The sequence below is a fragment of the Thermobia domestica genome, chromosome 12 (genome assembly GCF_964235325.1).
Source record: "Thermobia domestica chromosome 12, izTheDome1.hap1.1, whole genome shotgun sequence".
NCBI lineage: Eukaryota > Metazoa > Arthropoda > Insecta > Zygentoma > Lepismatidae > Thermobia > Thermobia domestica.
This window is the reverse complement of record NC_137465.1, coordinates 164721262-164735157: the sequence shown is the minus strand read 5'-3', so window position 1 is coordinate 164735157 and position 13896 is coordinate 164721262. Positions and strand designations below refer to the sequence as shown.

The 13896-nt window shown below is 36.4% G+C and overlaps 1 protein-coding gene across 1 annotated transcript in view; it reads right to left on the bottom strand.

The window, feature by feature from the left end:
• Positions 1-10384: 10384 nt before the first annotated feature.
• LOC145665809 (transmembrane 6 superfamily member 1-like) overlaps positions 10385-13896 on the bottom strand; it is a 44802-nt gene continuing 41290 nt past the window's right edge. Inside the window, exon 6 of the mRNA XM_081732922.1 lies at positions 10385-12017. Within this exon, the coding sequence (XP_081589048.1) occupies positions 11814-12017 (204 nt within the window). The 3' untranslated portion in view covers positions 10385-11813. The remainder of the gene's footprint in view (positions 12018-13896) is intronic.

Here is a 13896-nt window from a genome sequence, read left to right as displayed (position 1 = left end):
TTGTGGACTCCTTTAAAAATTTGGGAGGGGTACTTTGGCCCACCCCTTAAATTTTGGAAATTGACCAATTTAAACATTGGGTATTATAGCACAGGACCCTAATATGTATCTTGATAAATTTGGGCGGTCCACCTCATTCCCTTCTAGGGGTACAAAATTGTCAAAATATAAACGTAAGCAATACGTTATACCACGTGTTTGGTTTTTGGTCGATTTTATTCCCTTTGATGATGTGTTATTATCCTATATAGTTATATGGTCATGTATAGGGGTCCATTACCTTTCATAAGATATGGGTATATTTGTGCACTCCTTTAAAAATTTGGGAGGGGTACTTTGGCCCACCCCTTAAATTTTGGAAATTGCCCAATTTAAACATTTGGTATTATAGTACCGGATCCTAACATGTATTATGATAAATTTGGGCGGTCCACCTCGTTTCCTTCTAGGGGTACAAAATTGTCAAAATATAAACGTAAGCAATACGTTGTACCACGTGTTTGGTCTTTTGGCCCAATTTATCCTCTTGGATGTGGTTCTATTACCTTATATGGTTATATGGTTATGTATAGGGGTCTATTCCCTATCATAAGACATAGGTACATTTGTGCACTCCTTTAAAAATTTGGGAGGGGTACTTTGGCCCACCCCTTAAATTTTAGAAATTGCTCATTTTATATATTTGGTATTATAGTACTGGACCCTAACATGTATTATGATAAATTTGGGTGGTCCACCTCGTTCCCTTTTAGGGGTACAAATTGCCAAAATATAAACGTAAGCAATACGTTGTACCACGTGTTTGGTTTGACCTAAGTTATCCCCTTGGATGAGGTTCTATTACCTTATATGGTTATATGGTTATGTATAGGGGTCTATTCCCTATCATAAGACATAGGTACATTTGTGCACTCCTTTAAAAATTTGGGAGGGGTACTTTGGCCCACCCCTTTAATTTTGGAAATTGCCCCTTTTTACATGTTTGGTATTATAGTATAGAACCCTAATATATATCACTATAAATTTGGGTGGTTCACCACGTTTCCTTTGATGGGTACGAAATTGCCAAATTTTAGTACAACCACGTGTTTGGTTTTGGCTCAATTTATCCCCTTGGATGAGGTCCTATTACCTTATATGGTTATATGATCATGTATAGGGGTCCATTCCATATCCCCTTAAATTTTGGAAATTTTCCAATTTAAGCATTCGGTATCATAGTACATGACCTCAACATGTATCATGATAAATTTGGGTGGTCCATCTTGTTCCCTTTCATGGGTAAAAATTACTAAAATATAAACATAAGCAATATGTTGTACCATGCGTTTGGTTTTTGGCCCAATTTCTTCCCTTTGATGGGGTTCTATTACCTTATATGGTTATATGGTCATGTATATGGGTTCATTTCCTATCATAAGACATGGGTACATTGACGCACCCCTTGAAAAATTTGGGAGGGGTATCTTGGCTCATCCACTCGGTTTTAGAAATTGTTTTAATATAAGCATTTGGTATCATAGTACAGGACTTCAATATGTACCACTATAAATTTGGATGGTCCACATCGTTCCCTTTCATGGGTAAAGAACTACCAAAAATCGAATTTCGGAGGTTATTGACCCCTATTTAGCACGTTATATGGGTATGTACAGAGGTTTATTACCTTTATATGTTTATGTTCCCTTTTAAATTTGGGAATTATCAAATAACAAAATTCGGTAAACGTTTTCTAGGACCCATTGTAGATGTTGATGTTCCTCTTATGGCCAAATATTCAAAGTTTAAATGTTATTGACCGGCTTTATTATTGAATAAGTACAGGATTTATTACTTTTTCATAAGACACAGGTGTATTTGTGTACCAATCTTAAATTTTGGGAGGGGATACATTTCTTATTGTCATATCAATAATTGGTAAATGTTCTTTGGGTAAATCATTGTGATCACGTGATCAGTTATTGACCTATGATGGGATTAGGAGTCCAGGACATTGGTACATTGAAACTTTGTAGGATAATTTGAGAATGCGTCATTGGTATTGATTATTACAGCCAAATATAAACGTAAGCAAGACGTTGTACCACGTGATTGACCTTGAGTTTTAGAAATCTGATAGCTAACCTTATTGAATCTTATGACTCATAGTCTTAAGGGAATACATGCTACAACACTGGCAAAGTTATTGTTGATGTAATTTGATTGGCTGATCACTATCTTTCCTGCAATCTGATTGGTTGATCACTATCTTTCGTGCAATCTGATTGGTTGATGAGTTTTAAATCTTTGCTGTATTCAGTTTTAAGTTTTGTTTTACATTTAAAAATCTTGTTTTCGTTCAACATTTTGCACTCAATGATAAATATGATCAAAACCGTTTATTTGTTAATCGAATAGTTAAAAACCGGATAAAGTTTGACGGTTAACCGTGAAACGTAAAAATTTTTTAGTTTGAATTTTTTTTTTTGCTTGAAACATTTTGTTTGAAAATTCTTGCTTTCAAATTTTTTGTTTGAATTTTTTGTTTCAGAATTTTGTTTGAAATTTTTTTTGACAACTTTTGTTTCAAAATTTTTTGTTTAAAATTTTTTTGTTCGAAATTTTTTTCGTTTCAAATTTTTGTTTAAAATTTTTGTTTGAAATTTTTCGTTTCCAAATTTTTTGTTTGAAATTTTTTGTTTCAAAATTTTGTTTGAAATTTTTTTTGTTTCAAAATTTTGTTTGAATTTCTTTCGTTTGAAATTTTTTTGTTTGAATGTTTTTCGTTTCAAAATTTTGTTTCAAAGATTTTTGTTTGAAATTTTTTGTTTCAAAGTTTGGTTTGACATTTTTAAAGTTTGTGCACTCATTAGTAAAGAACCGGAACTGTTTAGAACAAAAACCTCTGGCAACATTGTGGTGCAATAGTACACGTCAGAACCTGGGGTTGTACTTGAAATGAAAAAACACAATTCATTGAAATGGATCATTTTATTACACTCCACATACATCCATACCAGATAGTGGTTCTGGATATTGTCGATACAATGTATTTTGAACTTCTTGCACTAGTTTGTCTTTAGCATATAATTTTAATTCCAATTGAAGTCTTTTAAGGTCTAATGCGATATCAATTGGTGGAAACTCAATGTTCATTTGATCACAAATAAACTGTTTATCAATACAGGTATGCACCCACGAACGATGTTGACAACCATCACAATATCTAGATACATGTTGTACAATATGCATAACACATTTTTCAAAATAGTACTTTTTCAGGAATATACTTGTTTTGTTACACACTTCCACTGCATGTTTAACACACTGGAATACGCTGATGAATTTGTTCCATTCTGTTTCCGTTAGATACACCATGTTGCGAGGGACATGAAATGTACTCCTTTTTCGTAACAGCACCATCTTCTCTTCGAGGACTATACGCAGCACCACTTCATGATTTGAGCCTAATGATTTGACTATGGTCACATTTAGCTCATCATGAAAATAATCGTTCATTTGGTCGATTCGTGCCATTCTTCACAGGTCAGTTGTACACCAAATTGTTCTGCTTTGCCCAATCGAATCACTGGGTCAAATGTTCTAGCACTGATACCAATCATCACATGTTTTGTTTGAAATATATTTATTGGATAATAGCTTGCGAAGATGAATTCTTTATCGTTAGAAGTACACATCTTTCCTCCTGAAAAGCACTTGCTCAAATGATTTCACGGTATTGGTTGATTTATAGAACTACGGCTGACGTCATGTGCTGACGTTTGAATTCATGGTTTCATCACAGTTCCTGACGTCATGCTGACCAACCACATTCATACAACTATGTCTGATGTGCTGACGTTTGAATTCATGATTTCATCACAATTGCTGATGAATCCGGCTGTGTACTAAATTCAAACTGATGACTTCGACCCAAGAGTCTTTTATAGCATAAAGATACAGATCCAGTATTTAAGAAACGCAGCAGTTCTTCTTGTTTTGATGCTTCCATGGGTAAATATCTTGCTGGTAAAATTTTATTCTTATCATTTTCAAGCTTCACTACGATTCTTAATCCAAACTCTGTAGGGATCATTTGGCTAGCTAAGATTCTATAAGGTACATTCTGTTGTAAATCAGTAATTTTGGTAAATGATTTCATCACATCACGTGTGTTTAGAAACTGCAGACAAGTAGCCATGATGATGTTATCATGAATACTAACGCGAACGATGATGCAAAACTGATGACGTTTCATTATCATGTTCTGACGTGTACTATTGCAACATGTTCTGACGTGTACTATTGCACCACAATGTTGCCAGAGGTTTTTGTTCTAAACAGTTCCGGTTCATTACTAATGAGTGCACAAACTTTAAAAATGTCAAACCAAACTTTGAAACAAAAAATTTCAAACAAAAATCTTTGAAACAAAATTTTGAAACGAAAAACATTCAAACAAAAAAATTTCAAACGAAAGAAATTCAAACAAAATTTTGAAACAAAAAAAATTTCAAACAAAATTTTGAAACAAAAAATTTCAAACAAAAAATTTGGAAACGAAAAATTTCAAACAAAAATTTTAAACAAAAATTTGAAACGAAAAAAATTTCAAACAAAAAAATTTTAATCAAAAAATTTTGAAACAAAAGTTGTCAAAAAAAATTTCAAACAAAATTCTGAAACAAAAAATTCAAACAAAAAATTTGAAAGCAAGAATTTTCAAACAAAATGTTTCAAGCAAAAAAAAAATTCAAACTAAAAAATTTTTACGTTTCACGGTTAACCGTCAAACTTTATCCGGTTTTTAACTATTCGATTAACAAATAAACGGTTTTGATCATATTTATCATTGAGTGCAAAATGTTGAACGAAAACAAGATTTTTAAATGTAAAACAAAACTTAAAACTGAATACAGCAAAGATTTAAAACTCATCAACCAATCAGATTGCACGAAAGATAGTGATCAACCAATCAGATTGCAGGAAAGATAGTGATCAGCCAATCAAATTACATCAACAATAACTTTGCCAGTGTTGTAGCATGTATTCCCTTAAGACTATGAGTCATAAGATTCAATAAGGTTAGCTATCAGATTTCTAAAACTCAAGGTCAATCACGTGGTACAACGTCTTGCTTACGTTTATATTTGGCTGTAATAATCAATACCAATGACGCATTCTCAAATTATCCTACAAAGTTTCAATGTACCAATGTCCTGGACTCCTAATCCCATCATAGGTCAATAACTGTTCACGTGATCACAATGATTTACCCAAAGAACATTTACCAATTATTGATATGACAATAAGAAATGTATCCCCTCCCAAAATTTAAGATTGGTACACAAATACACCTGTGTCTTATGAAAAAGTAATAAATCCTGTACTTATTCAATAATAAAGCCGGTCAATAACATTTAAACTTTGAATATTTGGCCATAAGAGGAACATCAACATCTACAATGGGTCCTAGAAAACGTTTACCGAATTTTGTTATTTGATAATTCCCAAATTTAAAAGGGAACATAAACATATAAAGGTAATAAACCTCTGTACATACCCATATAACGTGCTAAATAGGGGTCAATAACCTCCGAAATTCGATTTTTGGTAGTTCTTTACCCATGAAAGGGAACGATGTGGACCATCCAAATTTATAGTGGTACATATTGAAGTCCTGTACTATGATACCAAATGCTTATATTAAAACAATTTCTAAAACCGAGTGGATGAGCCAAGATACCCCTCCCAAATTTTTCAAGGGGTGCGTCAATGTACCCATGTCTTATGATAGGAAATGAACCCATATACATGACCATATAACCATATAAGGTAATAGAACCCCATCAAAGGGAAGAAATTGGGCCAAAAACCAAACGCATGGTACAACATATTGCTTATGTTTATATTTTAGTAATTTTTACCCATGAAAGGGAACAAGATGGACCACCCAAATTTATCATGATACATGTTGAGGTCATGTACTATGATACCGAATGCTTAAATTGGAAAATTTCCAAAATTTAAGGGGATATGGAATGGACCCCTATACATGATCATATAACCATATAAGGTAATAGGACCTCATCCAAGGGGATAAATTGAGCCAAAACCAAACACGTGGTTGTACTAAAATTTGGCAATTTCGTACCCATCAAAGGAAACGTGGTGAACCACCCAAATTTATAGTGATATATATTAGGGTTCTATACTATAATACCAAACATGTAAAAAGGGGCAATTTCCAAAATTAAAGGGGTGGGCCAAAGTACCCCTCCCAAATTTTTAAAGGAGTGCACAAATGTACCTATGTCTTATGATAGGGAATAGACCCCTATACATAACCATATAACCATATAAGGTAATAGAACCTCATCCAAGGGGATAACTTAGGTCAAACCAAACACGTGGTACAACGTATTGCTTACGTTTATATTTTGGCAATTTGTACCCCTAAAAGGGAACGAGGTGGACCACCCAAATTTATCATAATACATGTTAGGGTCCAGTACTATAATACCAAATATATAAAATGAGCAATTTCTAAAATTTAAGGGGTGGGCCAAAGTACCCCTCCCAAATTTTTAAAGGAGTGCACAAATGTACCTATGTCTTATGATAGGGAATAGACCCCTATACATAACCATATAACCATATAAGGTAATAGAACCACATCCAAGAGGATAAATTGGGCCAAAAGACCAAACACGTGGTACAACGTATTGCTTACGTTTATATTTTGACAATTTTGTACCCCTAGAAGGAAACGAGGTGGACCGCCCAAATTTATCATAATACATGTTAGGATCCGGTACTATAATACCAAATGTTTAAATTGGGCAATTTCCAAAATTTAAGGGGTGGGCCAAAGTACCCCTCCCAAATTTTTAAAGGAGTGCACAAATATACCCATATCTTATGAAAGGTAATGGACCCCTATACATGACCATATAACTATATAGGATAATAACACATCATCAAAGGGAATAAAATCGACCAAAAACCAAACACGTGGTATAACGTATTGCTTACGTTTATATTTTGACAATTTTGTACCCCTAGAAGGGAATGAGGTGGACCGCCCAAATTTATCAAGATACATATTAGGGTCCTGTGCTATAATACCCAATGTTTAAATTGGTCAATTTCCAAAATTTAAGGGGTGGGCCAAAGTACCCCTCCCAAATTTTTAAAGGAGTCCACAAATATACCCATATCTTATGAAAGGTAATGGACCCCTATACATGACCATATAACTATATAGGATAATAACACCTCATCCAAGAGGATAAATTGGGCCAAAAACCAAACACGTGGTATAACGTATTGCTTACGCTTATAGTTTTGGCAATTATGTACCCCTAGAAGGGAATGATGGGGACCGCCCAAATTTATCACGATACATATTAGGGTCCTGTGCTATAATACCCAATGTTTAAATTGGTCAATTTCCAAAATTTAAGGGTGGGCCAAGGTACCCCTCCCAAATTTTTAAAGGAGTGCACAAATATACCCATATCTTATGAAAGGTAATGGACCCCTGTATACGCCCATATAACTATATAAGGTAATAACACCTCATCCAAGGGGATAAATTAGGTCAAAAAACCCCGAAATTTGAATTTTTGGCAATTTTTTACCCCTAAAAGGGAACGACATAGACACCCAATACTGATAGAGGTACATACTATGGTCCTATACTATAATACCAAATGTTTAAATTGGGCAATTTCCAAGATTTAAGGGGGGTGGTCCTATGTACCCCTGCCAAAATTTAGGGGGTGGGCCATCCAAAAATTTAAAGGGGTGCACAAATGTACCTATGTCTTATGAAAGGAATGGACCCCTATACATGACCATATAATCATATAAGGTAATAGGACCTCATCCAAGGAGATAAATTAGGTCGAAAACCAAACACGTGGTACAACGTATTGCTTACGTTTATATTTTGGCAATTTTGTACCCCTAGAAGGGAATGAGGTGGACCACCCAAATTTATCATGATACATATTAGGGTCCTGTACTATAATACCCAATGTTGAAATTGGTCAATTTCCAAAATTTAAGGGGTGGGCCATGGTACCCCTCCCAAATTTTTCAAGGGGTGCATTAATATACCCATATGTTATGAAAGGTAATGAACCCCTGTATACGCCCATATAACTATATAGGGTAATAACACCTCATCCAAGGGGATAAATTAGGTCAAAAACCCCCGAAATTTGAATTTTTGGCAATTTTTTACCCATAAAAGGGAACGACATAGACACCCAATACCGATAGAGGTACATACTATGGTCCTAGGCTACCATACCAAATTTTTAGATTTGGCAATTTCCAAAATTTAAGGGGGGTGGTCCTATGTACCCCTGCCAAAATTTAGGGGGTGGGGCATGGTACCCCTGCCAAAATTTATAGGGGGAGGTCCTAGGTACCCCTAGGTCATTGACCCGTGGCCAAGGTCATTTACCTTTGACCTATGACGTCACAAAAAATTTTGCTGAGTCGGCGCAATATACGGGGGCCACTACTACTCTTATCTGCTTTCGATTTCGAGCCATTTTGAAAATCGGCATTTATTTTCGCGTTTCTAAACAGCTGAAAACATAAAACCACTAGGTGATTTGTGATAACGGTACCTCACGCAAAATAATATTGTCTATGGTGTTCTTGTTTCACATTTCAATTATCTTTTATCTATTTGAAGATATCACATAAATACTGTAAAATTAGCGGTATTTTAATTTCGCCGGGATAAAGACTCTTAAGACGCTGAATCAGAACTAAGGAACTACTCGTATTATTCCTGAAGTCCAAGTTGACCTTACAGAGTTTTGCATTATATATGATGTAAACTGCTCACAACAGTATCAATCGGCATATCTGCATATCAATGTTGTTGTAAATTGAACAACATATACATATATAACTTCTCTGATGTCAGGGGTGCAAGTGCAGGGTTTTACTAGCAAGACCCTTCGCAAGTAGGTTTATTGTCAACCTAGCCTACATTCCCGTATCTGGATCTCTGCTGAGTACTTCATTAGGCCTCCAACTCACGACCTTGAACTTAGCAGAGAATGACTAAGGTGAATGCCGACCTGGAAGTTAAAAATACCAACTTGAAACTATATATATACAGGGTGTTTCAAAACAACACCGACAAAGTTTGGGAGGTGATTTCCGATACCAAGATAAGACAAAAAGTATAAACCAACTCGGGTGCTCAAATGCGTCCTTTCGGAGTTATAGGCTGCCGAAAACATGAAAAAATGAACTTTAAAGTCCATAGCACCAAAACTATGGGAAATACCGTAGTCGGATCAAGACTTCACTTAGGAACTAATATATGACCTATACAAATATCCATGTTTCAGAATCTAAGGTATTCATACAACAATTTTTAAAGAGGGAGTTTGTCAACTGGCATATAATTTCAAGTACTCATAAACTACCTCTATAAAAATTATTGCGGAAGTACCGCAGGATTCTGAAACTTGAATATTTGGATAGAGCACATATTAGTTCCTAAGTGAAGTCTTGACCCAATTACGGTAGGTCCCATAGTATTGAAGCTATGGACCTTTAAAGTTTATATATATATATATATATATATATATATATATATATATATATATATATATATATATATATATATATATATATATTTTCGGCAGCCTATAACTCCGAAAGGAAGCATTTGTGCATCCAGATTGGTCTATAGTTTTTGGCTTATTTTGGATTCAGGAATCACCTCCCAAACGTTGTCGGTGTTGTTTTGAAACACCCTGTATATAGTTGGAAACTAACGCATTTTCGGACAGTGGTTTCTCATCAGAAACTTCTTTTTTCTCCCATTGCCCATTATCCTGGAAAGCAGTACCTAATGAAATGATATCTTCAATGTGTTATTTATTTTCCGTTCCCGCAGTTTTATCATTTTAGCCCGTGATATTGTACGTACATGTTTCATCGTCGTACAATTACAATGATAACAGTGTTAATTTCCTAGTCGTACTTTCGTATAGGTCCAACAATTAAATAACTCCTTTAACTGAAAATTGATCCAACAATTTGTTTCTCCAGTTATGGATATCTTGATATCATTCCATTAAAATTTCGGCAGGCTATAGCTTGAAACCACCATTTTTCCCTACAGGAATTTCCTATCTCAAATTTCTTCTTTTGTCACTGTCAATCATACCTTGAAATTTTATTCAATGTCACGAAAACACCCTGTATAGTTTATCGTATAAAACACTCGTTCTCAAACTTTGTGAATTCGAGGATCTTTATTGATAAAATGAGCATTTTACAGTTCCCCTAACAATTTCTTTAATAGAAGGGAATAACATATTTTCATGTAAAAGTAACCGATTTATTTATTTTTCACTATACAAATACGAGGGCAAGTCAAGAAAGACTTGGACTGATTTTTTTCCCGGCAGTTCTGTTAACGCTGGAGCTTCATAGTTTGACATACAAGTAGGGTGGGTCTTGCTGTGCATATATATAAAATGTTGTTAAGGAATCATTGCATGTTTGGTAACCACGACTTTTTATTGCAGGTGATGTTCTGCGCCGCCTCTAGAAGTCGCCTGTAGAAGAAATGGAGTCATTACGAGATGAACAATTTGCAGCTATACGGTTCTGCTATCGCCTGGGGAAAAGTGCAACAGAAATTCTAGGAATGTTGAGAGCAGCCTACAAAGATGACGCTCTGCCACGAAGTACCGTGTTCTGGTGGTTCAAAGAGTTTAAAGAGGGCCGAATGACAATCACGAAAGCTGGTGGACCAGGTGTATCAGCGTCAGCTATTACTGAGGTGAACATTAACACGGCAGCAGTCATTGTTAGAGAAGATCGCCGCATCAGTATCGACGATCTGGCAGCCGCACTACGCATATCTCATGGCAGTGCCTTCAAAATTTTGCATGACCACCTCCACATGAGCCGAGTGTGTGCGCGATGGATTCCTTGACTCCTGACACCAGAGCAGAAGGCCGTTCGAGTGGAGACTTGCAGGGAGCTGTTGCAAAGGTTTGAGGATGGTGGAGACGCCTACCGCACCGTGCGACTTTTTTCTATTCCCTGCCCTAAAATCCAGACTGCGTGGACGCCGCTTCTCCGATAATTCCGAGGTTCTGAAGGCATCGGAGGCGGTTTTGAAGGACCTCTCAAAGAATGCCCTGCGACACGTGTTTGAGGACTGGAAGACTCGAATGAAAAAGTGCATTCAAATGGGCGGGGACTACTTTGAAAAGGATCATGTGCCTGTTGCTGAGTAATAATAAATTGCCTAGAAAAAAAATCAGTCCAAGTCTTTCTTGACTAGCCCCCGTAGTTACAAACTGACGTTTAGTCCTTACAGTACAGAGATTGGCAAAACCAGCTTCATTACTAATAGCAGAATAGCTATAACACAATTATGTTATATAACGTGATTATTATACAGTAGTTGTATTTTTTATAACAATTTTCACTTGCGGAGCCCCGATTACACACTCAAGGGTCCGTGAAGCACAGTGTAAGAATCATTGGTATACAATACTTTAGATACAAGCATGGTTTTTAAAAGTTTTGTATCTTTAAATCTTTTTAGTCTAAAATTTTGAAATACATTTTTATTTTCATGGTACAATAATAGAGGAGAAAGCATACCTAACGATAGTGGAAAAAAAATTGAATTCGAGATTGCAACGGATTTACTCGTGAGTTTTGGATATCCGTGAGTTCATCCGTTTGTTTAGTTCAGCTGGGTGCATGTATAATAAACTTTTAAAAAAAAAAGCCAGTTCATATCTTCTTCAAGATAGCTAACGGTTAACTTAAGCAGATTTCTTCGATTGTCTATAAACTTCTCCCCGAGAATCACTTGTGGTGTAAAAAGTTCTAGCAAACACAAGATTTGGAATTACGAATACAAGACTGTTGCATATCCAGAAGAACCATGCACTTGATTTGTCGCTTGGGATCCTATATTTTGGTTCTGTCATCCACAATAGACATCCTCCAACAATGTAGGTGGACATCTATGAATCAAAAAATAAGACATATATGAATTAGAACATTATGATCGATTTATAATGAAGTGCAGCGTAAAATATTGTATTTTGGTATAAATTTAGAACATACGCTACCCTACAATCTAGGTGCATTTGATTCAAAGTGATTTGATGAAAGCTCAGTTCGAGGTAGGTACTAAACTACGAGGGATGTTGGGAATGTCATGTCTAATTACCTCTATTTCCTTTTCTAGGTAAATGAAAACAACCTGGCCATAAAGGACAAACATATTTAAGAAGGGACAATTGTACCAAATTAAGCAGTTTTTATCATTCATTGGCCCGTTGGTACCACGGAAACATTTTCAGCCCCTTTTGTAAAAAAATTGGTACAATTCTACCCAATTCAGCGCCATTTAATAAATAAGAAAGAATAGGGTGCAATAAATTATATTTTAATATTTTATTATAACGTACTGATTACACACAAACTCGGTGATGATTGATTTGTTGCTCGTTTTATACAGTGCGTTCCACGAATAACACTAAGGTCCACCTCCTGAAGAAACGAAGGCAGATAGAAACATGAAACCTTTTGGAACCTTCAAGGAACTTAAAAGGCAACATTATGATGAGAAGGAGAATCCCTCACAAGGGGGGCTAAAGGGGGTTACTGGGAGTAACTCAAAAATTTTAAATAGCAACCCCCATCGTGTGGTACCTCGTTTGAAAGGTAATTACGAGTAAAGACCACTTGTGAAAATTGTAAGTCGCTAGTATGTCCGTAGCCAACATGGCGGCCATCCGTAAAGGACGGTCGAAGTGCGTGCAACGAATAAGACTAAAGCTCGTCTCCAGAAGAAACGAAGGCAGATAGAAACATGAAACCTTTTGGAACCTTCAAGGAACTTAAAAGGCAACATTATGCTGAGAAGGAGAATCCCCCACAAGGGGGGCTAGAGGGGGTTACTGGGGGTAACTCAAAAATTTCAAATAGCAACCCACATTGTGTTGTACCTCGTTTGAAAGGTAATCACGAGTAAAGACCACTTGTAAAAATTGTAAGTCGCTAGCATGTCCGTAGCCAACATGGCGGCCATCCGTAAAGGACGGTCGGAGTGCGTTCAACGAATAACACTAAAGCTCGTCTCCAGAAGAAACGAAGGCAGATAGAAACATGAAACCTTTTGGAACCTTCAAGGAACTTAAAAGGCAACATTATGCTGAGAAGGAGAATCCCCCCACAAGGGGGGCTAGAGGGGGTTACTGGGGGTAACTGAAAAATTTCAAATAGCAACCCCCATCGTGTGGTACCTCGTTTGAAAGGTAATCACGAGTAAAGACCACCTGTGAAAATTGTAAGTCGCTAGCATGTCCGTAGCCAACATGGCGGCCATCCGTAAAGGACGGTCGAAGTGCGTTCAACGAATAACACTAAAGCTCGTCTCCAGAAGAAACGAAGGCAGATAGAAACATGAAACCTTTTGGAACCTTCATTGAACTTAAAAGGCAACATTATGCTGAGAAGGAGAATCCCCCACAAGGGGGGCTAGAGGGGGTTACTGGGGGTAACTCAAAAATTTCAAATAGCAACCCCCATCGTGTGGTACCTCGTTTGAAAGGTAATCACGAGTAAAGACCACTTGTGAAAATTGTAAGTCGCTAGCATGTCCGTAGCCAACATGGCGGCCATCCTTAAAGGACGGTCGAAGTGCGTTCAACGAATAACACTAAAGCTCGTCTCCAGAAGAAACGAAGGCAGATAGAAACATGGAACCTTTTGGAACCTTCAATGAACTTAAAAGGCAACACTATGCTGAGAAGGAGAATCCCCCAGAAGAGGGGCTAAAGGGGGTTACTGGGGGTAACTCAAAAATTTTGAATAGCAACCCCTATCGTGTGGTAC